Raw genomic sequence first — 24,328 nt, 5'->3', positions numbered from 1 at the left:
GTGAATCCAAATCTTTCTCGCTCTTCTTTTCTTTTCCGTGTTCACTTTGCTTCATATCTCATCAGACATACATATCCACGTATAGTTAATATAGTTAGAAGTGGCATCTTTTCCTCTATTCTTCTAATTCTGTTGGTATATGAATGGTTTTAGATCAGCTTCGTCACCATTTAATTTGAATCAAAATTGAATCGATAAAAAAGATCGGAATTGATTTGCTTATTTCAAATTGAACCAAAATACGGTTTGATTATTTCGATTCTAGTTTGAATCGATTATTCATGATTTTCTAAATTTTTTTATTTAAATTATTTTTAATTTAAAAAAAAAATAAGAATCGAAATCATGATGAGATCCATTCCAAATCGACTGAAAATAATGAAAAAATTAAGATTAAAATGGAACAATTAGCACTTATAAATTATAGTTTAATAATTCAGATTTGAATGTCGAAACTTTTTTCTTTTTCGATCGAAAAGTGATAAAGAGTATTTTGAGATTTATAAGTCTAAAAAGAATAAAAACATACGAGTACAGATATATTTTTTATGAATCTTTATATCAATAACGATCTAAATGTTAGACCGAGAGAAAGCATGACATGGAACAACCACCGTTTTCTACGTGGGCGATAGGTATTGTTAGCTTAAAACATTACGTAGAACTCACATCAACAACTGACATTACGTAGAACTCAAGGAAATGGCCTCTCGATTCGTCGAACTACTCAAGCACTTTTCTATCGCATAAGATACAATAGATGTCATCTATGGTCTTTAGCTATTACTAAGCATTCGATGCCAATCGTAAAAAAATAAGGTTTGGGTCAATGATAGGATGTTAAATCATCAACAAGTGTATCACATATTTATAATCCTTCCATTAGTCGTACGTCCAAAGTAAACTATAATTATTATTAATTTTATCTTAAATATATATTTTTATTAATAATTTAGGTTTAGTGAAATTAACATCAAACTAAATCTGATAGTTATTATTGGTATCAAAATAAATATCTTTTTTTATATATTATTATATTATGGTAGCTTTGAATGGTCCATAACATCATACAACACCAAACAAAGTAAAAAAAAAATTCAGCACACCACACCACCCTCGAAATTAACCTAACTCAACATGAGCCGATTTGGATTGATAAAAAATCATCAAAATTCAAATTCAACATGATTGAAATCATTCGAATCAAATTGAGACTGTTTAAGACCGATCGAAATCATCTCAAATCATATTGAATTGACTTAATTCAATCAAAAAAACATAAAAAAATATTAAAATTGAGTTGGAATCACTCTCGATTAACTTGAACTCACTAGACCTAACCTGATTCACGTTCAACTACACTGAACTATGAGATCATGTTAGTTTGTTCACAAGCACTAGGTCGATCCATGTCGAACTCCACCTAATTTGAGTTGGGTCCGACGAACCTTAATTGATTGATTTGACTCGAGCTAGATACAACTATGTCGATCTAGACTATACCCAACAGTCATCCGTAATCGAATTTGAATTATTTTTTGATTAATATGTAATGTGAACACATAAATAATATTATATTAGATTTCAAGACAAAAAAAAATTAGATATTGTTTTTGAAAAAAATAATATTAGCTTTAACAAAAGGCTAATTTAAATATATGAAGATATGAATCTCATGAAAATCATCAAATAGTGTTTAAAAAATTTAATGATATGATCCAAACAAATAAATTAACACTAAATTAATCTGTAGAGGCATGATCTCATGAATATCATCAAACGGATGTACTAATTTACATGTCAAGTTACAAAGTTAAGTATAATTAATCGAATCTAAAGCATGAATCACATCCCATTTTTAATTAATAAGAAAAAAATAATGAAGTATCAAACAAACTAAAATAGCAATCAAATATTTTCAAAAATAAAATAAAATAAAAATAAAATAAATTACCTAGAGCCGAAGATCTCCACCGATCACTTTGCGAGAATGGATTGAAAAGGAGAACTTCACCCTGTTTATAAAGGACGAAGAGAGCTTTAAAAAGGTAAGAAGTTTATTTTTTTTTTTCCATTTTATTAGTAAATAAAAAATAATTAAATAATTCCTTATAATCGCATTAATCGCTAAATAAGATTTCTTGTAAGGGCATGCAAATTAGGATATGGATAATATTATTTTAGTTAACAAACAAAAATTAGAATGATTATTCCTCATGTTGTGTGTGTGGCCTTTGAATTTTTTTTGATACCCTGTTGGTGTAATCGTATAGAATGCCATGAAAATGTTAATATAAATCAAGGAGTACAAAAATAAACTTTTATCTAGACAAATAACATGCAACAATATCTAAAAAATAATTACATTAATTGAATACGAAAAATTATCGAACGATACAAAAGAAATAATTTACCCAACATAATTATCATAACTTGTGATAGGAAACTTCCATATTTATGTAGATGAACTTATAAATATAAGTTTTTTTTCTTTTTTTCTTTTTATGACAACTAAAACAATCGTAAACTTTCTTCTCTTCTTTTATAACAAAGAATATAATTATATATTTTTTTTTATGATTTCAAATAGGCTTGAAATCGTATATCTCGATTTACTAGAAGGAGAAACTTAAAAGTCGAGAAACTCAGTCCAATCTTTGTCAGATGACATATCGAGAGTATGATATTTTTATCTTGAATATGTTTTATACAATCTTATGTATAAAGACTTGGATCATGTCAAATTGACCGAGACGTGCATACAAATTTTTAAAAAATTAAAATAAAATTTGATAAGATACTAAGAGAGAACATGAGAGCGAGAGGACGACGGTCGGAGTGATAAGGGCAAGTCCTGTGTCGTTATTTGGACTCTCGGACAGACATGGGTGTTGGGTTCGTATGGGACGGGAAAGTGGGAACCCACAAGCGAGGGTGGGACGAACATGGCGTCCTCTTTTGTGAGGCTCCGACACTGACACTGTTCCCCTTATTTCGTTGATAGATTACGGATTTGATCCGATAAGAGACGCCATTAATTCATTTAAATATGGAATCACCTCCGAATTATTCATATATGTATATATATACGTATATATATTACGCGTTTTGTGGTGACACGAAGACGGCGTCGGAGGAATGCGGGCGACAAACGGAGCGCGGAATCTGTGAAACGGGACCCACACAGACCACCGTGGCGCGTGTGCCGCACTTGCTCTATGTGGGAGTCCCAACACCGACTTCGGGGATGCGGTCGCCGCCCGGTCTCGCTTCCTCCGCTACCCAAGAAAAGAATACGACCACCGGGAGAAGCAACCGCGAGGCTCTCCCCCCGCACTCCCCGCCACACAAATCGAATCCGCCCCTGCCGTCGATCCAGCGGTCGAGGGTGGGCGAGCGGATCCACGCGGTCGACAGATATGCCGCACCACCATGCCTACAACCGCTTGGGGAGCGGCGGCGCAGGCGGTGGGGGGACGCCGTCGCCTCCGGCGTCGCCGCGGAGGTCGCCGAGGACCCAGCGGAGGGGCGGTAAGGCGGGCGGGGCGAAGGGGGCCGCGATGGGGGCGCCTCGGGCTATCGCGCAGCGGATGGCTTGGATGCTACTCTCCCTCTTCCTCCGCCGGCAGGCTATCTTCCTCTTCACGCCGCTCCTGTACGTCGCGGCCATGCTCTTCTACATGGGCACCGTGTCCCTCGAAAGCGTGCCCCACATCATCTCCCGCTCCGCCCCTGGCTCCGTCTACCGGAGCCCTAAGCTGTACGAGCGCCTCCGCAATGACATGGATGCCGATAACTCCTCCGACGGGGTCAGTTCCTGAACCCTAATCGACCCTGTTATGCTTCTTTTATTCTCGATTGATTTGGATTTGAGCCTTCTTTTCTTTCTTTCTTTTGATTTTACTCGTTTATTTCTGTTTCACGACATTTATATGTGCCATATTATCAAAATTTGCATTTGTTTGTGAACTCAAGGGAAGCCTGAGCGTGAATTGATGTATCGAGATCGTAGCTTCTTCGATGCATACTTCGCAACATCTTTGTTGAGCATAATTGAGTAGAAATTCTTGTGTTGTTTGTAAAATCACAATGCAGCTGATTTAGATGTTCCATAATAAAATTAAATACAACGAGCATTGATTTTTTTTCACTCCACAGTATCTTCCAAGCACTATACTAAATTTCTTCTTCTACCTCATTATGCTTATTGTAGGATTCATGGGTTGTGAACAAGACAGATGTGCTTTATAGTATACTTATGCAGTTTCAAGCTAGGATAATTAAAGCTTTTGTTCTTAGGATATTGGGCACAAATTGCAATTAGTGCGTTTTCTCGGCATCACTTCACCTAACGATTCAAATGTTGTATCATTTCGTAGTTAGCAACCGTGTGGAAGCACTCTTTCAAAGGTGGCGGCTGGCGGCCCTGTCTAGACACCTCTACTGATGGTACTGATTTTCGCCGAATCTTAAAAACTGATTTATTTTGCTCTCTCTCAAAAGAGAAAAAAAAAATGGAAAAGATATCTTGTCCATGCCAAAAACTCACATGTATTTCCAAAAAAAAAATTATCGTGTGAATTTCTTAACTCATAGATGCCCCTTATATATATTTTTTTATGTTGTACTTACCGAGAATTGAACTGTCAAGTTTTGAGGGGTTTGTCGGAACTCATATGGTTTTGTACTATGTATGTGCTGCTTTATGAAAATTGAGGTCCATGTCACAAAATCAGTTTGGTATTTTTTGGTATCATTTGTTGATGTTTTGCTACCTATTTATCTATTTAGTCATCTTCTTGTTTCTCAGTGTCTAATATCATGAAATGTAGAAATGTCAATTTAATTTTTCACAGATCTACTTGTCACTTGTGTCTACATCCTATATTTGTTGCTTAATCTGTCTTATTTTTCCTACTACATGAAAATTTTCTATTGTGATCCTTTTGGATCATGCAGAGCATGTTTTGTTAGTCCATGTATTTTCATGATTGCTTTCATAGAGTGAATTCTCTTTATATCTTTTGTTATTTAGCAAATTCCTCTTAAGCCATTCCACAGTGATCAAATTCTGTTTTTCCGCAAGACTGCACCATTGCCTTGAAGCTTTGAGAATTGGATTGGATTTGCTAGATCCATTTGTCACAATGGTTTTGACAAAATCTTGAAAGAAATAAAAAGTGATTGAAAAGAGAAAACAGGATGAAATATAAACAAAATAGAGAGAAATTCAAGAAGCAAAATAATATTACTTAAATTGCAATTTGGAGTTAATAAAACATGTTCTGTGTATAATTTCATCCTATAAATGATACAGATTGAATCCCAAAAATTTCAAACGATATGTATATATTGCCACTAAATACTAATATCGAAGCATTGGATTCTAAATGTAGGGATTGAGATATATAACTTTTCTTAAAGCATATTTTGTTGCTTAACTCAAAACCAGCAAGGGAAGGTTCTCCATAATTGGAGAGGTCAAGACTCGAAGCAAACCTTAAGGATAGTTCTTGTAATTGGAGGATGTTTTTAAGTCCGTAATGGGAGAACACTTTTTTTTTCTTTTCTTATTTCGTGTTTGTGTGAATTGAAGGATGGGGAAACTAATTGATCTGTTCTTAACTACTGTAAAATAATGAACAATCTGTACAAATGATTACTAATTTGAAGTTCTTTTCTCTTTTTTCAGTTTTGCCTGATTCTAATGGTTACATATTTGTTGAGGCAAATGGTGGCTTGAATCAGCAACGGACATCGGTTGTTCCCTTTCTCCTTCATGTTTCTTTTTTTTTCCTGTCATTCATTCTAGATATGTCATTGTGCCAATTTTATTTATATTTTTTTCTCCTTTGCAGATATGCAATGCGGTTGCAGTGGCAGGATATCTGAATGCGACACTTGTTATTCCTAAATTTCACTATCACAGCATTTGGAAAGATCCTAGGTTATTATCTATATCTCTATCTCATTTATTTTGTAGTTAAATTCTGACCTTTTTTCTTCATTGTCATTATATTTACGATCCAAAGTCTGTTTAATTAAAAAGAAAGCTTTCATATCTAGTAAGCAGCCTAATTGGTCCATAATCAAAATTCCATATATTTTTGTTGACAAATGGACCCACTGTAAAAGATTTAGCAGCATGGATAGACAATAAGAGTTAAATGGATAAAAGGTTGGACCCACTATATGCATCTTTTGCTTTGAACCTTGATTATATGTTATTTGACCAGGAGTGAAGCTTAATATACTTATTTATTTACTATGTTATTAGGAAGGCAAAAGATTAATGATGTTGTTTGATATTTTGACAATGATACAGCAAATTCAGTGAGATCTATGATGAGGATCACTTTATCAGTACTCTGAAAAATGAGGTGCATGTGGTCGACAAAATTCCTGAATTTATAATGGAACGCTTCGGTCACAACATGAGCAACGTGTTTAACTTCAAGATAAAAGCTTGGTCCTCCATTCAGTACTATAAGGATGCTGTTCTTCCTAAACTGGCTGAGGAAAAGTGAGTTCCTTTCTCATTGTTTCTGCCATCTTTAATCATTAGCTTGCAGTAAAAAAGGTCCACTGAAATTGTGTTATGCAATCTATTCTGATTTCTCCTTCATGCTTTATTTTCTTTGTCAATGTTTTATCCTCTTCAATTAGTTTCATGTACTATAGAACTTTTTTCTTCTTTTAATATCTCAGTGGACAAGGTATTGCTGCATCTTCAGTATTAGGAATGTCATGCCATTACAAATTGGGTGTTTTTTTGTCGTTAGGACATTTGAAGCTATCCAATCTTCTGGTCACATATGTATTTGTTTCTTAATGTTCTCCCTTATGCTTCTTGGCACAAGGTATAAGGTTTGTTGATGATATCATAGTAAAAAATGGAGGAATTATATTTTTAATTATGTGACAATTAAATAAACTTTAGTTTGGATATAGAAAATAGCAAAAAGCCATAATTTGTCCAAACATGTGGTGAATTCGGCAAAGGAAACTTTAACGACGATGAAAATAGGCTCAAGCATAGGACTTGAAACTAGTTTGTTTGATAATGTTTAGAAAAACTAAACGATGTGCAACGATTGCACAGGTGGCTTGATTTATGTTATAAATTGCAATGTCCATAATTTGAATGAGATATAATATTGTTCACAGTTTAAATTCTTCCAAAGCATTGAGCTACCTGTAGTTATGTTGATATAATCATACGAAAATTAATGTTGATAACTCCATTGTCACTCAACAAACTTCTACATTTAATTTGAATCAGGCTTATCAGGATATCTCCTTTTGCAAACCGGCTGTCATTTGATGCCCCTTCTGCAGTTCAGCGCCTAAGGTGCTTGGCCAATTTTAAAGCACTACGTTTTTCAAATCCTATAGCAACTTTGGCTGAAAATTTGGTTTCTCGAATGAAAGAGCGCAGTGTGGATAATAATGGGAAATATATTGCAGTGCATCTGCGTTTCGAAGAGGTCAATATTATACCTTCACATTTGTCCTGTTATCTCTTGATTTTATGTCATCCAGTTCAAGTGGACATTGTATTTTTTCAATTCTTTCAGGATATGGTTGCCTTCTCCTGTTGCATATTTAATGGTGGTGACGAAGAGAAACAGGATATGAATGCCGCAAGAGAGAGAGGTTGGAGAGGAAAATTTACTAAACGTGGCCGTGTCATTCGACCTGGGGCAATTAGGATGAATGGAAAATGTCCGCTTACACCTTTAGAGGTATAACCTTCTTTATCCTTGGTTACGTTATGCTGGTAATTTTTTATATTTGAATGAATAAGTGATGGTTTTTAAGTATTTTATTTCTACTTTTTTACTTCTAGGGTTCACTGAGTGACATGAACTTAAAAAGATGGAAATATGAAAGTGATATGCAATAAACTTTTACTAATATTTTTGATTGCATACATTTAAATTATGACCCATATGAAGTACTAATGGTTTACTTATCTCCTAATGTATTCTCATTCTTGTTGCTCTCGGCTGAAAATTTGTGTTGTTTTTGATGAATTACTTTTCTCCTGTCATTGCCACTTGATCATCCTTGGTTATCATTCAGATGAGTATAGGATAAGGTTTCAAATACCTGTCTTATATTAGTTTTAACAAGCTATCAAACTAATACAGTATAGAGATATTGCGTGGTACACTGAACTATACTACCGGTATCACTGAAAAAATAATATAAAAGAGAATAATGAAAGGATGGTGCAACCATCACCAGTGCTTGGTCAGGTCAGTAAAAAACAGGGAGAACAATGTGGTCTATTTTTAAAACATTGGTATATCATAAATTGCTGTACTACAAGAATCACATGTATATTATTTTAAGTTCTCTTCTCTATCGAAAACTTCTTAGATGCTCTTCCTATATCAATTGTTTGGGACGCAACATTGTTGCTACACTTTTGTTAGTTGCTTCCTCAGTATCATGTTTTTGAGACATCACACGGTCAAACACAATGCTCCTGTGGACATGACCTAATGATTAACTTTTTCTCCTGTGCTTCCTATGAATTTAGTTTGCTGATATGACAGAATCTTTCATCAAATGGTATTTCCTGGTTATATCAAACTGACTTTGACTGAATAGTCTTTTCAGCAATCATTTTCACTAATACCACATTAATGTATTCACAAATTTCTCCAGAAGATTTTATTTTCTGAACCATAACCATATCTAAAAGCAACTGCTCAAATTCATTATTTGCCTTTCTAGTCATAGTACACCCATTCATTAGTTTTGTAGTTGTAAGATAATAAGATTTATAATATATCATTTTGATTCTGAATAATAAGAATAATTTCGTGGATGCCTCTTAACTTATTGCTCACACTTTGATTAGAGATGGACAATCATTTTGATTATTTATTATGTTACAATTAATATACGAGAAATGATGACTTTAGCATAAGATGCTTTTAATCCAGAATTATGCTTATTGTGAAATTAGCATTGCATATTTTACAGTGATATATATATATGTCTTATTACTCTGCACCAATGAACACTAAGCAACTAACTTTTTTTCCATTGATTGGTGATCTTATTTAGCTATCATTGCTGATGCTTGAACTTGTAGTTTATTTGGTCATCCTGAGCATAACACACTTGAATGTTCTTCCAACTATTAATTCATTCTTGGAATCAGGTTGGTCTGATGCTCCGTGGCATGGGTTTCAATAATAACACTGCAATTTATTTGGCTTCTGGGAAAATATACAAGGCTGAGAAGAATATGGTTCCCCTTCTTGAAATGTTTCCTCTTCTACAAACTAAAGAAACACTGGCATCAGCAGAGGAACTTGCCCCATTTAAGGTTTTTGGTTTTGTTTTGTTTTTTTTCTGAGGGCCTCCTGTTGTAGCTTTTCTATGTCTTTATATTAATAACTTTAATGGCTGTTTTCTGCAGAACTATTCCTCTAGGATGGCTGCAATAGACTATAGTGTCTGTCTTCACAGTGAAGTGTTTGTGACTACTCAAGGTGGAAACTTCCCTCATTTTCTGATTGGCCACAGGAGATACTTGTATGATGGGCACTCTAAAACTATAAAACCTGACAAGAGGAAGTTAGCATTATTGTTTGATAATCCAACTATAGGGTATGCCAACTCATATTCCTGCTGTTGATATTTCCATAAACATTTATCTGGTTTGCTTTTGGAATTAAGTTCAACTCTAGCAGTTTTATGGCTTATAGATTTTAAGCACCTGATTAGTTTTACCTTTATTAAGTTATTTTGATCTTAATGCAACATCGCTAGTTGCATAGTTTATAGAATCGTCTGCTTGTTCCTACCTTAGCTCAATAAAGAAACTTTTCACTAAGTCTACTTTTGTGTTGATCACTTTCTGCCTTGAATCTGTAGAAATTAACTATATCAGAAGTTTTAATTGGATATTCTCATACGAGATCTAATTGCATTTAATTCATTGGATGTCAGTCCTCTTCCAGATGCAATTACTTTGAGGCAACAGGTTTAAACCTTGCCAACCACCAAGGGGTCATAATGTCCCTGTTAAATGAGAAACCCTGTGGTGATCTGAAGGGTCATGACTACCAAATGTGGAAACCCTGTGGGGGCTTTCAGAAAACAATTTTGCCCTGGACCATAGATGTGAAGGGGCATACAGGGAGTCAGTGTGCTTTATTCCTTTGTGTTTCTGTAGTTTGTATTGTTGGGCTTGGACTAAGTACACTGTTGATGGTATTGGATAAGATATTGAACATAAAATGTCAAAGCTTTATCAAACAACTATAACCTTGTCTATTGATGAACAAAGTTGAAGAATTTGTGATCAAGAAGCTGCATAATTACCCTGTTACGTAGGAAGGTCAATCTTTGTTATCTCGATCTTTCTATTTAGATTCAATGCCGGCTGTTACGTTATGAATGTGGAAATTTTAGGCCACTTGAACAGTTTCTAACTAGAGACTAATATATACAAAAAAAAAAAACTAGAGACTAATAATCAGTTGTTTCAACTCTTCCTAAAAATTAAATGGTAACATATATTATGTTGTCTTGTAGCCATACCCACAGCCAGATCTTGTCTTGCTTGATAAAGTTTTCTGTCCAGTGATAGCATTTGGGTAAAAGAATATATGAAAGTTTTCCAGTCATTTATTGGAGAAGTTTCATGAAGTACTCGTTGTTTAGATTCATATAATCCTTTTGTTCTTCTTCGACATCCAATAATGACTTAGATGAGTAGTTAAATAAAAGGACTCATTTTGTTGTTCACATCTTTGACTCATCGTCAACAACTATTCTCATGTGTTATTAGTTTTTTTTATTCCTTGCACGTCCACTTGTCATGCATAATATATCTTCGACAATCTTTTGCTTGTTTTCATGGTGTGAAATCTTTCCTTTTTACTTACTTTTTGAACAGGTGGAAGTCCTTGAAGCGCCAATTGCTAATCATGCGAGCTCAAAGTGATGCCAAGGGAATAGAGATGAAAAGACCAAATGAATCTATATACACTTACCCGTGTCCTCACTGTATGTGCCGCTCTAACAGGACGGAAGTATCAAGATCTTCGTCAGCTCGATAGTATAGTCCAGATAATTTTGGTTAAACATTTATGGTGATTCAACTGATGTTGGAGCTGGTGCATCATTTGTTCTTTCATTGGCCTCTTGCGAGACCACTATTCTTTCCAAGCTTGCAGGCTCCATGTAGACTGTATAGTGGCTATTCTTTACAACCTGAGATTACGGCATTTGTATAGGCGTCTCGTGAGAGCACTCTTCTTTCCAAGGTTGCAGGCTTCATTTAGACTGCATAACAACTATTCTTTTACAGCCTGGTGGGGTTCCTACTTTTTGTATATAGTTGAAGAGTTGATTGAAGAAGGGAATCCAAAAAATTGTTATCCAGGTGCTGACATGCACTTTTAACTTGTATTCACAACCTCTGCATCTATCTAGGCCTCGAAGCAAAGCGACCTGCAAATTTTGGTGTTCGGTGTCAGCAGAAGGCTTCTATATTAGTCGATTCTTTTCTACTTGATATCCAAATGTTTGTAAAGACATCAAAACTGGAGTCATCAGCATATTAGTCTGCATTCTTTTCACTTCTCTGTTGTAACATGAACAATTCTCTTTTAGGTGGAAGGGTGTCGTCCTTTTTATCTGTCTGTAATCACAATGGTTAACCTTAGGATCTTCGCCCCATTCAAGGGTGAGAAGAATAAATCGTATTGTCATGTTTCAGGTTCTTCAAAATTTCTCATTATTTATCCTCAGTCTCGTTCCCGAGGCTGGATTTATGATGGTGTTCCGGTTTTACCATTAAATCAATTTTCTGCATTGAAATTAAGTTACTGCTTCTCTTGTTTGTGCCGAAGGCAAATTTGGTTTTTGGTGGAGAATTGTTTCAGTGCATCATTTACCTCATCTTCGTGGAAAGGTTTGTAGGGTTCTCAGTCCAGCTTCTCTTTGAAGACGAAGATGATGACGGAGGTCGACGTCGGAGCAGTTATGGTGATGTGAGATGGCTACTGTCCCCCAACTCACGAAGGAGGATAGCACTGCAACCCACATCTCGACTCATCTGCGTCTAATAGTACTACCACGGGTGACCTGTCTTACACTGTCCTCTATTCACCTCGAAAGCTTTAGTTTCCTCGATGTCATCGGTTTTCCTGTGGTCGAGAGCTCGAGTTCGGTGTTCGTTTCCTGCTACGGACACTCAAACGAGACGCCACTCCTCTCTCGTCCTCGCCTCCGCTCACCAGAAGACAGCCCCTTCCGCCTCCTCCGCCCGAACGACAGCAATCCCACGTGCATAGTGGTGAAGCGGTAGGTGAACGTACCCCCAATCTGTCTCATCATTTCCTCTCAGATCATAAATTAGACGCATTTCCTCGAGTTAATTAAGTAGAGTAATATACATACACACGCCTATTTAATGGCCTCATCGAAGACGACGTCGTCGTCGTCTTTCTACTTCGCACTCTCCTTTCCTTCGCCCACTCACACGTGGGACCGCAGGAAGTCGCAGCAATTTGAAATGGCAGCGCCGCCGCCGCAGCGTCTCCACTCCGCTGTTGCCCCGCTCTTTCTCCTTTTCCTGTTGCTTGTCATCCTCGCACTGGCCCTGGCGGTTAACATCACGGCAGTGCTCTCCCCTTACCCCGACCTCTCCGCCTTCAACCGCCTCCTCAGCTCCACGTCGGTCCCCTGCGACCTCTCCGGCCGCTCATCCCTCACCATCCTCGCCATCCCCAACGCCTACCTTCTCCGTTCCTCCTCCGCCCGTGCCGCCGCCGATATCGCCGATGTCCTCCGCTACCACGTCCTCCTCGAGTATCTCTCCTCGCCTGACCTCCGCCGCATCCCCGCCGCCGGGAAGCTCGTCGCTACCCTGTACCAAACCACCGGCCGGGCCGACGGCAACCTCGGCACCGTCAACTTCACCCGGGACCGAATCGGTGCCGTCACAGCGCGCTTCCCCTCCCCTTTCCACGGATCCAAGGCTACCATCCTCGGCCTCGTCGGCACCCTCCCATACAACGTCTCCGTCCTCGCCATTGACGCGCTGCTCCTCCCCTACGGCTTCGACCTCGGAGCCACTGACATCCGCCCCTCCGTCGGCCTCAACATCACCCCGGTCCTCGTTGACGGCGGCAGCTTCAACGTGGCCGCCGCCATGCTCGAGGCCTCAGGTGTCGTGGCGGAGTTAGAGGCCGACGAGCACGGTGCCGGAATCACCGTCTTCGTCCCCACCGACGAGACCTTCGCCGACTTCCCGGCCACCGAGCGACTGCAGTCGCTGCCAGCGGACCGCAAGGCGCTGGTGCTCCGTTTCCACGTGCTCCGCTCCTATTACCCCCTCGGCTCCCTCGAGTCCATCGTCAACCCCGTCCAGCCCACGGTCGCTACCGAAGACACCGCCGCCGGCTGCTTCACCCTCAACATCACCCGCGTCAATGGCTCGGTGGCCATCGACACCGGTCTGGTCGTGGCGTCCATCACGCGCACTGTGTTCGACCAGAACCCGGTAGCCGTGTTCGCCGTCTCCAAGGTGCTCCTCCCGAGGGAGATCTTCGCGGGGGAAGCGGATGCGTCGAATCTCGCGCCGCAGTGTACGGAGGGGGTGGACACGCCTCCGGCGAGGCTGTCGCCGCCGCAGGGCTTCAAAGAGGAAGTCACGTCCGGGACCGGCGGCAAAGGAGTTGCTCTGTTTTATACAGTGTCGCTGTATCTACCGCTGCTATTTGCTTGACATTTGCTCGCTGCGCTGCTACATTTTGACTTTTCTATCATATACGTTACTGATGTTCGTAATAGCATCCAATTTTTTTTCGTGCTTATGTTGGTTGATTTCACGGCGGCATTCAATTTAGATCTGTCGGAATCATCCGATGGAATTCGAAGGAGGATTCATGTTTATATCATGTATTGTTTCGTAGGTAAAATATTTACATTTGTTTTATAATAACATCATGGATCCGAAAATATATAAATTTTTTTTTAATATTTTACGCCCATTACATCAAACGACTAAATGTGATATCTATGTCGATGCTAATGTAGTTGTTGAGAGATGTCGCTCCGCATCTAATTCGATAGGTCTTTTATTGTTCGGTATATGTGTCAGCAAGAATGTAAATACAGAGTAATCATTATCTTTCGTCGTCATTATTCTCATTCACAATACCCACTTATGACTCTTACTGAAATTATCGTCCGTTATTTATTTATTTTTATTTTTATATTAATAAAATTGATGATGTTAAATTAAATGGATTTAGATATTTTACTTTTATAATTTTAAGATATTAATATAATTTTTAAAATATAAATATTAAATTATTAAAGATGACTAATTATTAAAAAAAATATATAATTAGGCCGTATTGATAACAACATTTCATATTTTAATTTCAACGTTTCATACAGCCATAATAATTGAAATTTTTATATTAATTCTGGTCTTATTATCTTATGACTTACTGAGATTAAATGACATGACAACGACGACGATGATCGATGTTCTGATCGGCACAGAAACAATTTTTTCGCTGAATCAAACCCGTCCATCTTATTGCCCACATCTGATCAAACGTTCCTAATCGACTAGGGTAACCTCGTAATTGAAGGATAATTTGAGCCCCTCGTTTGTCTTTTCGTTCCATTCGCCTGGCGCCTCTTATTTAAAGGGTTCCCTGTTTTCGCCGAGCGTCGTCGGCTTTTGGGTTTCTCTTCGTCTCCGAGACGTCGGATGTCAGGTATCTCAACCATCTCGTCCTTCGAATCGTAGGCTTGAATTAGAAACCTCCGTTCTTTCTCGACTGTGGGTTCGGTCTTCTTCAAGTGTTTTCGGTTTGATCGATTCGGGGTCTTTGAGATGCCGATCTCTTCGTGGTTTGATCCTTTAGGAAACGGAACTGATTTGTTGATTTCAATTTGTTATCGATAGGAATCGGACGGTGTCCTCCATATGGGCGTTGGCCTTTAGCGATGCCCCATGCTCAGCCGAACACTGATTTCGGATCAACAAAAGGGCACACCGTCACGAAAAGGTATAAATCTGAACAACTTTTATCAAACGTTTCACTGTCTTGTTTTGTGTAGTTAACACATCTTTGTTTGGCTTCTTTGCATGATAACTACATCTGTTTGGGCCCTTCACATAACTCTTGATAGTTTCTTGCTTGGTAGGATTTTGACATATATAGTTGCCAGCAATAACTTCTTGCATGTCAAAGTGGTATGAATTTGATATTCTCATTTTCTGGGTATGTTGTTACTTGACAATTGTGGATTAGGCTGTCATCCTCTACATCAAAATTATTAAGATTATACTTGGTGTTATTTTAAGGTGTTATTTAGTTGTTGCCTTTGGCATTTGGAAAGAAAAACTGGATATGGACGTGTCGTCCGCCGAACTGGAAGCAAAAGAATTTTCACTAGGGAAACAAGTTTTTAGGTTACTTCCTGCAAAAGACTGCCATGACCAAGACCTTGGGTTATCAATTTGTGAAAAGGTTGCTCTGATTGTGTTTCCATGGACTCTTAGATGCATAATATTATTATTTTTACTTTGGCATTGATTGTCACTTTGTTCTTGGACATTCCCTCATGGTTTGAAGCCCTAGAAAGGGAGACGATGATGAAAAGATTTAAATTCTCAAATAAATCATGCTGTGGATTAAAAACTTTGATAAACTTGAAATATCAGAAATAAAGAACAGGGACAAACATCTGAAAGCAATAACTTACTTATTACTTGATTTAGACCATTAGGAAAGAATTTATTTCTTTTGCGAAAAACTTGAAATTATTTGTTCTCTCAAGGTTTCAAACTCAAGAATATCGAAATTGATTCTTTTAGTGTCTTTCATAATTAGGAGCATTTTGTATAGCTTGAGTCGGTACGTGCTCATTTTAAAAGAGCCAGATCATGAGATGACTTTCTCGATGGTGACCTCTACTCTAATTTCTTGTCTCCATATAATAAGAACCATCACACTATTGTAGACCCATGTACTAAAGGACGATTGGCAGAAAACTTATGGCTACTTACCATCTCTGACCTCAAACAAGAATCATTAGCTTTACGTGAGATGGTCTTTGCAAGTGGGGGTAGAAACATTGAAAATATGAGATGTTGTTGAAGGTGATAAAGGATCTTGTGCGGTCTTAAATTGAAAGCCTTTTCTCTTTTCATTGGAGAGCCAAGAGTTCCTATGGTTCCTGATGATTTCTGCTGTGCCCAATCTCACTGGAATTAATGATGAAAGATCCAGCCAATGGCACGGATCTCACCCAAATGCCTGTCCTAACCTAGTAAGCCTTAACTTAACTTGCTGCTTAAGTGAACTTGCTGATGTATATGCATTTTTTTGCAAGTTATCCTCTCGAAGTCTTGATGACCAAGTAGCAGCTTTTGGGGAGCTTCATCTGCTAGCCAAGTGTAATGTCGATGATGATCGCATATGGATAGCTGGGGCTGATGCTGTTTGCCTCCAGAAATCTACTCTCACCCATTGATTCCCGCGCCCAGGAGAGTCGCTGCCCTTTACAATCTTTACATCCGTGAGGACAAGAAGTCAATAATAATCTCTTTTGGGGCTATTCATGGTACCGTCCGTGTTCTATGAAATGGTAGCATGGAGGCACGGGAGATTGCTTCAGCCACACTCTTTAGCCTTTCGGTGGTGGATGAATCTAAGGTGACAAATGGGGCATCAGGAGCAACCTCAGCACTGGTGCAACTGCTGAGTGAAGGTACACATGGAAGGAAGAAAGATGTAGCAACCATACTGTTTTACCTGTGCATTTAATGAGGAAACAAGGGGAAGGCCTGCGGTGCCTATGATGTTTGAAGCCCTGGCATTATTGGCCTTACTGTCAAGCCCCCAAGAAGGAAAGTCGGCAACTGCAGCTGTTCAGGCCATGGCTCTGTTGGTGAAGAATATAGGAAGTGGTTTCCCCCATGAATAGAAAGAGTGCAGTGTGGTTATGGGACCATTGCAAGAATTGGACATTAGTGGCATCGATAAAGAGGAAGAGGACGGCCCAATTGCTAGAGCACATAAATACATGCTCGAGCTGAGGCTTCAACCCAGACTGCATATAAATGAGAAGGAGAAAAGTATGACGCTACTTCATCTGATTCTGTGAAGACCTAGGTTTTCTTCCCCTCGGAGGGAATTGGGGTTTGGTTATTGTATTTAGGCAAATGTCTTTTGTTTGGGTGAGAAGAGCGTTTAGTTTAGCGGAACATTTTGCATGCTGATGCTTTGTGGCTTGTGCGTTTATGCATCGACCATTGTTTATCCTTGAGCTGTAAAGGAACACATGATATGTGGAAATTCACCTGCCCTGCATCATTCGTGTGGTTGCAGGTTGGAGTAAGTGTAATAACGCTGATGTCTAGAAGGCAAAAGGTTTACTACGGTACAGCATTCTCCAATGAGAACTGCTGAGATGCTTTTTGTGGACCTAAAATTGACCACATTGTAATGACCGATACGTGCCCTTGGTTTAAGTGGGAACAGAAACAGATTCAGAAGCCATTATTCAATGAAAAGGTTGGAAACAAACAATGGTTCGAAATCTGATGCTAAGCTAACATTTAACATCTCTTTTACGTTTTCTATACAAAATCTTTCTTATAAGGTTAGAGGCTAAATCCTATCTGGAAACAACAAACCAAGTCAAAAGTTGCAACGAAGAGTGAATTGTAAGCAAAGTGAGTTTGGGTTGCTGGGCACGATATCCCAAAACTATCTCTTACTTTTTTGTTTCTCATAGCCTGTAAAGGCCCAAATTAGTTGCCTCAACGTTTGGTGCTATTCCTTCTCTCCAACTGTTTCTCATTCCAAGACTTTGGTGGAGAACACAAGTTATCGGCCATTGACCGCATGAAATGGTGGTGGGGTGCTCTCCTCAAGATGTGTACACAAGGGTTACCTTACTTGGCTTTCAGCTAACTTGGTAGAATAATTACATGGAACATTAGAATGACGACCAAGTCCTACGACATGATGTATTGACAAATTTCGCGGAAACATCAATCAACATGTTGTGTGTCGTGATGGAAAAATACCTGCAGGAGCGCAAATGTTTTTGCCATTCTTCATCTTTCGTAACATGAAGGGTGGAAAACCCACCCTACCACCCTACCACCCTACATGGTTTGTCTTAGAGTGCATCAATAAGCGTCATAGACGCGTATCACATGCTTTGATTGGAAAAGCTGTGTGGTAGAGGATCCGATCAGATGATTGTAACTGTTGCTGATCAAACTTCTACTGTTGCTGATCAAGCAGTCTTTCCTGCCTTCAACAAATTACTCGTATGTTTCGTGGCCCCAGCGTCAAGTATGGATGCCACAGTTATTTTGATTGTTATTGCCTACATAGATCATTTGCTTTGTCAATGATGGAGAGGAAATTACGCTGTTAGAATTATGTAGATTTAGTATTTAATATGATCTCTCTTGCAATTTAATAACTATATTTTATTATCAAACGATATTATGTCTTTAGAGCATTAAATATAAGTCCTCATACCAATAATTATATTCAAAAAATAAAAATAATAATCATATATTTATTAATTTGGGAAAACAGGTTAATTGTTAGCTAACTCAACAATTAGGTAATGTTGTATCGATTGATGTTTGAAAGCTAAGTTATTGATTAATTTTTTATTTGATAATTATGCAGTATTTTTAATAATTTTTTTTTTTCTGTACATCTCTCCCCCCTAGTTTATATCATCGACTAGAGAATTTAAGTATGTTTCCGTGAGCTTATGATAGTAATGATCTGCTCTACAATATGTCAACATATCAAGTATGAGTTAGTGGCCAAGATCTGAAGCCAGATAATTGTGTTATCTATGATGATTAGCTTATTCGCATATGAGACGAATCCAAAAGACTGTAATAGCAACAAAGAAGAAGGTCAAATATCATGCAAGAAGGACCTTCATAATTGTAGCAATGTATGTATTGATTACTCGTAGTTACTAGAGTAATGTATACCGCCAAAACCCCCACCGTGTGTGTCTCCGACACACACATTGCAGCAGGCCTTTGAATGCCTGAAATGAAAAGAAAGATATCCTCTGCTAACCAAGTGTTATCATATAGTAACTTACATGCTTTCAGCATTTTAGAATCTGATACCCCTCATGGTATCAGTGTCTGTCATACAGTTAACACGAGATTAACCCCCTCTGATTGAGCTCATGTGAGGCAACGTGAGCCAACATGGGTTCTCAGCCTCTCTCCAATTTAGTCTTTCCCTGCTTCAGCTGTCACTGAAGGAGGAGGCCCCAACGTAAAAGATTCTTAGGAGACCCCCCCTTTAACAAAAAGCTAAAGCTGCCAACCTCATGCTCTCTCTCTCTCTCTCTCTCTCTCTCTCTTTCTCTCTCTCTCTCTCTCTCACAAACACATATTCTACCCATCCATTTCAGCTTCCATTTCGTTCTATATTCTGCCATCTGCTGAGGATACACCGAGCGTTATCTCTCTATCTTTTTTCAAAAATTTTACAGGGGCTTGGTTGGTTGCTTTATTCTCTCCAAGAGAGGCTGCATTGGACTTGATGAAAGCAGACGAAAACCCAGATTCCCCACGACAGGGACAGATCAGCAAAGTTAACCTTTTCCCTCATCTCTACCGCTGTTTTATATACACGATTTAATCTTCTCTTTTTCTTTTTCATTGTTTCAGTGCTCAGTGTGTCCTTCCACGACCAGCATTGATCTTAGGTTTCTCGAACCACCCATTCTTTCATCCCCCGGTGCGTTCTCTCTCTCTCTCTCTCTCTCTCTCTCTCTCTCTCTCTCTGGTCCTTGAAGAGGTTGCATGGATGTTAATTACACGAATGCGTGTGTGGTATTAATTGAGTGTCAGCATAGGAAGAAAAAGGATGGAGTTCATTCAATCTGATGCATCATAACCCATGACCAAATCTAACAGCATATGCCCATATAAAGTGCTTGTCGCCTTGTCCCTCGCTCCTCATGACTGATTGTGTTTGTGGAAGTTCGTGCATCCCACGGCTGATGTACAAAATGCACCCGAAGCAAGAATTATTTGATGGAAGTTTGATTTCCCAATGAACATGCCCACGTTCCCTATCCAAATAAAATCGAGAATATGATGACGTTGGAAAAGAGATCAGATTAAATGATTGGGAAATTTTGGAGAGATAAAAAGTATTAAAAAAAGAAGATGATGATGATGTAGCAGTCAAAGGATGGGCTTCAAAGTTCTAGAAATATAATACTGGTGAGTGTTGAGATGCATGGTGACCGGGTTCTTTGACTGTCACCGAAGATATTGGTACTATTTTGTCTCCTGCAGGTGTATATGCTTCTTCCCAGCCTTCAAAGTAGGAGCACGACGTGTTGATGAAACCCAGCATGTCATACACCTCCTCCCTCCATTGAAGCAAATAATAAACTAGAGATAACGAGGAACAAGGTCAGCATATCTTCTAGGAATGGTGTACTAAATCCTCCTTTATCAGTTAATACAAAACTCTGGATACTAGAATTGCTAGCTTTCATAGTCACAGAATAGAGAGAGAGAGAGAGAGAAACAACTGGTATAGGTATGACAACAACAATATCTATTCATATCTGACACCATAGCCTTGTCAAATGATCTTTAGCCTATGGCTAAAGAACAAAGATTCAAAATTATCATGACTAGATTGGATTTTTTTTCACCAGTAAATGACAGAATATAGAGAAAAACTTCAGCTTGTAATGTTAAGGTTGCCGAAAAAGAACAAGATGTGAGATATTTACAGCATTGTTCTAATTGCTAAATGTGGTCACGTTTGATGAAGCAGCAGCAGCAGCAGCAGCAATGGAATACCATAGTACTTGCCGTAGCAAAAGAGCAGTCAATATGGGATGGCAGTACCGAGGGCAATGATGTGCGAACAAAGCTTCCACACAAGCCAATGGAGCACATTACTATGATTCATTGTTGACAGCCAACCTTATGTCAGAGATACAACTCTGCATGAGTTCATGCACTTCCTCTCTCTAAACGTACTGCGCAAAAGTAAGATAGGAAACAACCAACACAAAGTAGATGGATGATACACTAACCTACCCACCATCAGCATGTTCTTCATCATCTGCTCTCTGAGATTGCTATACTTCAGCTTGCGAGGCTTATGGTTACAGCCGAAATGAAACTCTAGTGATGGAACCTGAAATTACAAGATGTTGCCGGCTGAGGAAGAGTTGAATCCCGCGAGATCTGTGGCCCAACCTCCGCTGCTGTTGCCACCGCCATCGCCGCCGTGCCAATATTGCTCGCTGCCTGGAAGACCTAAATACTCCCTTGGAAGATTACGACCCTGAGATTTGTCTTCCACCTTCACCGAAGCCAGCTGCGTGATCAGTGAAGAGCCGGGAACCCTAGCGAGGTCTCTACCTGCGCCGCCGCCGCTCCCGCCTTCCCCGTAGAAATTGTACAGTCCCGACACGGGTTGCACCCCAGCCGGCTGTGGTGGCTCCAATCCTCCCAGGAGAGAGAATTGCTGGATCTGCGGCAGTCTCCACTGTTCGAGCCCGATGCCGGAACTGCTTCCCACATGATAATCCGCTGCATCGATGGTGGGAATACCCTCAAAGTTGAGGCCGAGGTTTGAGGCACCGTAGTCGGCCAGTGTGTGCATGGAAGCCAAGAAGGGCAATTGGGCCGGCTGGGGCATGCTAGGCAGGATAGCGCCACCGCCACCAGTGACGACGTCTGGAGACGCGGACGAGGGTCCCGGCTGGCGGTCAGCCGTGAAGGTAGTGGCTGCCGATTTCGAGGAGCTCCCTGTAGATTTATTCCTCTTGTTGCGACGGCAGCCTCCGCCCACGGGAACGTTTCGGAGAGCGCCGCCTCGGGTCCAGTAGCGACGGCAGGTCTTGCAGAAGTGGCGAGGCTGTGACAGGGAATAATTGTTGAAGTAGCAGAACTTGGTGTTGGTGGAGTCGCAACGCGGGCACCTGAGCTGCTGCTCCGGCTGCGGGACGATCTTGGCGAGGCGAGCTCGTTCGGTCATGGAGATGGGCCTGGCTGAGCCGGCAGCAGCGGTGCCAGCTTCTGGTCGCTGTGCCGACTGCATGTGAGGAAGCTGAGGAGCCTCACCGCCGCCACCTGCAGCGGCTGGACGCTGAATCGATCGTTGCTAAGCATGACAGATGGAGAGTATAAGATTAACGCTGCGGTATATTCAAGAAGATATCAGGAAAAGGATGCGAATATCTTCTCCTTTATTATGCCTTTTTTGATGAAGAAGCCAAAGGAATTGGAAGCTCGGAAGGAAGAAAAGAAGAAGAGAGAAAGGTGGTAGCACTCACCTGGTTCCAGTTGGGTGGATCCAGATAGACTGGAACAGAGGAAAAAACCATGCTGTCACTACTTCTTCTTCCTCCTCCTCCTCCTCCTCCTCCTCCTCCTAATAATAATAAAAATAATAGTTCTTTCTTAAAGATGATAGGATTTAAGAGAAGGTAGAGAATCAAGTATGCACAAGTGGTAGCATAGAGAGGAAAGTTGGGGGAGGCAAAGAGATAGCAAGAGAGGAAGAGGAGTGGATGGGAAAAGGAGGTGATTTATTTCTTTTATTCTTCCATGGTGTCAAGTGTATTATATACGGTAGGGTTGGAGGAAGAGAGGGGCGATGTCCAGGGAGAGTTTCTTGGCCTTTTCAAGTGTCTCGGTGTCGATTACAGGAACAGTGTTAAAGAGGCGAGCTGATGCGGTGGTTCATGTCGGGGAATGGTGGAAAGGGCTGAGTAAGCTGAAACCCTAATGCCATGATAATTTGGAAGTGAGATGCTGAGACCTAAGTCTTCATATAGTCCAAACTTTGTCCATGAAAGAATATGGGTCCCTCTCTCTCTCTCTCTCTCTCTCTCTCTCTCTCTCTCTCTCTCTCTCTCTCACACACGTATAAGGCAGCACAATATGATAAATGAGTATGTTCATCGTTACCATCTCATTAGAAATTGCAAGTTTGCATTTAAATGTTTAATGCATGGAATGTCGTGGAGGATGATGATTTGGCTTAGTCGAATCAAAGGAAAGCAAGAGCTATTGTTGTTAATGATGTTAAATTGAATGATGCTGCTCTTGCATTGGATTGTATTGACCGGTGTGCATGTAAGCACCTACGGGGTGTTTCATTAGATGGAATTTGCCTAAGGCTTCGTGGCATACTCTTTGAAGCTCTATCCGGTGGATGTCCAAAGAAAAGAAATGATATTGTTCGCGAGTAAGTTATAACACATCCGGGGATATAATGCATGAATACGGAGGAGATTGACTATCATCAACACATTTTTTAATGTAGATTTTAGAGTATAATCTTGTTTCTCATTGAGGGATAGCTTGATTATAAAATTACTTACTACTGATACGAAAATATTTTATAATCGGTGTCATCCTCTACTATCATCTCGAAAGGATAAAATTATACAACAAATAATTTCTTACTGGCCTTTGTGCTTGTGCTAATAATATCTCTAATACATTTTTTTTTTGAGTTTGATATTTTTATTTTTATTTCTATAAAATAATTATATATATTGATTGAGAAAATATTCATCTCAATCGAGGCTTGACATCATGACGGTAGCCTAATGAAATTGAGATAATCGACGATCCAATCAACGGAAGAACCGTATAAAATTATTAAAAAAATTATATTTTTTTCAATCAAACCAACTATACATGTTATTATTTTACTCGAAATTAAGCATAAAAAAGATGGCATCTAACTTAATCTTTGTATAAGTCAAAATTCGATCAACGTCCAAGATTTCTTCGACTCCACTTGAATTTTTTTCTTATGACGTCCGAATCCAAGTCGGATATGAGATGCTGTAGCAGCGATCGAAAAGATGCGCGGCGGCCGCTCATCGGATATAGATTCCCGGTCGACGATGCCTGATAGATAACACAGCCTCCACCAACTTGTGCTCTTTGACCAACGTTTCTTTCCCTTCCATCATGACTGACTATCGAATTCCCAGGTAGCTTACGAACTCAACTCTTCTTACTTCGGCCGTGTGAGATTGATCGGAACCGACTCTCAGATCTAACAGCCATTAAAGCTAGTCAAAGAGAACATCGGCGACTATAGATTTACGTAAATATAGAATCACAATCTGATCGATCTCGGCTCGTCTGTGGATATTAATTAATCCGGTGGTCACACAGATGATGAGTAGCTTCTTCCAAGATTATGATCGATGAGAGCAGCTTTACTCGTGTAAAGGTAGCAACAGTGGTAGGACAGACTCGACGCCA

General features: G+C 39.5%; 3 protein-coding genes across 3 annotated transcripts; 2 read left to right on the top strand and 1 right to left on the bottom strand.

The window, feature by feature from the left end:
• Positions 1-3,125: 3,125 nt before the first annotated feature.
• On the top strand, positions 3,126-11,760 carry LOC103996840 (protein ESMERALDA 1). The gene is made up of 10 exons (XM_009417860.3): positions 3,126-3,809; positions 4,380-4,449; positions 5,693-5,760; positions 5,859-5,947; positions 6,326-6,523; positions 7,283-7,487; positions 7,578-7,745; positions 9,179-9,346; positions 9,440-9,630; positions 10,925-11,760. Exons 1-10 carry the CDS (start codon positions 3,219-3,221, stop codon positions 11,085-11,087), a joined length of 1,911 nt encoding a protein of 636 aa, XP_009416135.3. The 5' UTR covers positions 3,126-3,218; the 3' UTR covers positions 11,088-11,760.
• A 110-nt stretch (positions 11,761-11,870) lies between these two features.
• Positions 11,871-13,840, top strand: LOC135594193 (fasciclin-like arabinogalactan protein 4). The gene has a single exon (XM_065084605.1). The coding sequence runs from the start codon at positions 12,446-12,448 to the stop codon at positions 13,760-13,762; it is 1,317 nt and encodes a 438-aa protein (XP_064940677.1). The 5' UTR covers positions 11,871-12,445; the 3' UTR covers positions 13,763-13,840.
• Positions 13,841-20,961: 7,121 nt separating this feature from the next.
• Positions 20,962-22,821, bottom strand: LOC103996839 (dof zinc finger protein DOF3.6). The gene is made up of 2 exons (XM_009417859.3): positions 22,375-22,821; positions 20,962-22,202 (listed from the first exon to the last, which is right to left on the bottom strand). The coding sequence occupies exons 1-2, from the start codon at positions 22,423-22,425 to the stop codon at positions 21,237-21,239; spliced, it is 1,017 nt and encodes a 338-aa protein (XP_009416134.2). The 5' UTR covers positions 22,426-22,821; the 3' UTR covers positions 20,962-21,236.
• Between the last annotated feature and the right edge of the window lie 1,507 nt (positions 22,822-24,328).

This window comes from Musa acuminata, chromosome BXJ1-9 (genome assembly GCF_036884655.1).
Source record: "Musa acuminata AAA Group cultivar baxijiao chromosome BXJ1-9, Cavendish_Baxijiao_AAA, whole genome shotgun sequence".
NCBI classification, from domain to species: Eukaryota; Viridiplantae; Streptophyta; class Magnoliopsida; order Zingiberales; family Musaceae; genus Musa; species Musa acuminata.
Note: the sequence above shows the minus strand (reverse complement) of the source record. Positions and strands in the feature narration are given on the sequence as shown.

Excerpts from the sequence above, each read along its gene's own strand:
- LOC103996840 (XM_009417860.3), top strand. The coding sequence starts at position 3,219 with ATGTGGGAGTCCCAACACCGACTTCGGGGATGCGGTCGCCGCCCGGTC. Across the intron at positions 3,810-4,379 it reads CCGATAACTCCTCCGACGGG|TTAGCAACCGTGTGGAAGCA; the intron begins GTCAGTTCCTGA and ends ATCATTTCGTAG. Across the intron at positions 5,948-6,325 it reads AGCATTTGGAAAGATCCTAG|CAAATTCAGTGAGATCTATG; the intron begins GTTATTATCTAT and ends ACAATGATACAG.
- LOC135594193 (XM_065084605.1), top strand. The coding sequence starts at position 12,446 with ATGGCCTCATCGAAGACGACGTCGTCGTCGTCTTTCTACTTCGCACTC.
- LOC103996839 (XM_009417859.3), bottom strand. The coding sequence starts at position 22,425 with ATGGTTTTTTCCTCTGTTCCAGTCTATCTGGATCCACCCAACTGGAAC. Across the intron at positions 22,203-22,374 it reads ATCCACCCAACTGGAACCAG|CAACGATCGATTCAGCGTCC; the intron begins GTGAGTGCTACC and ends TGTCATGCTTAG.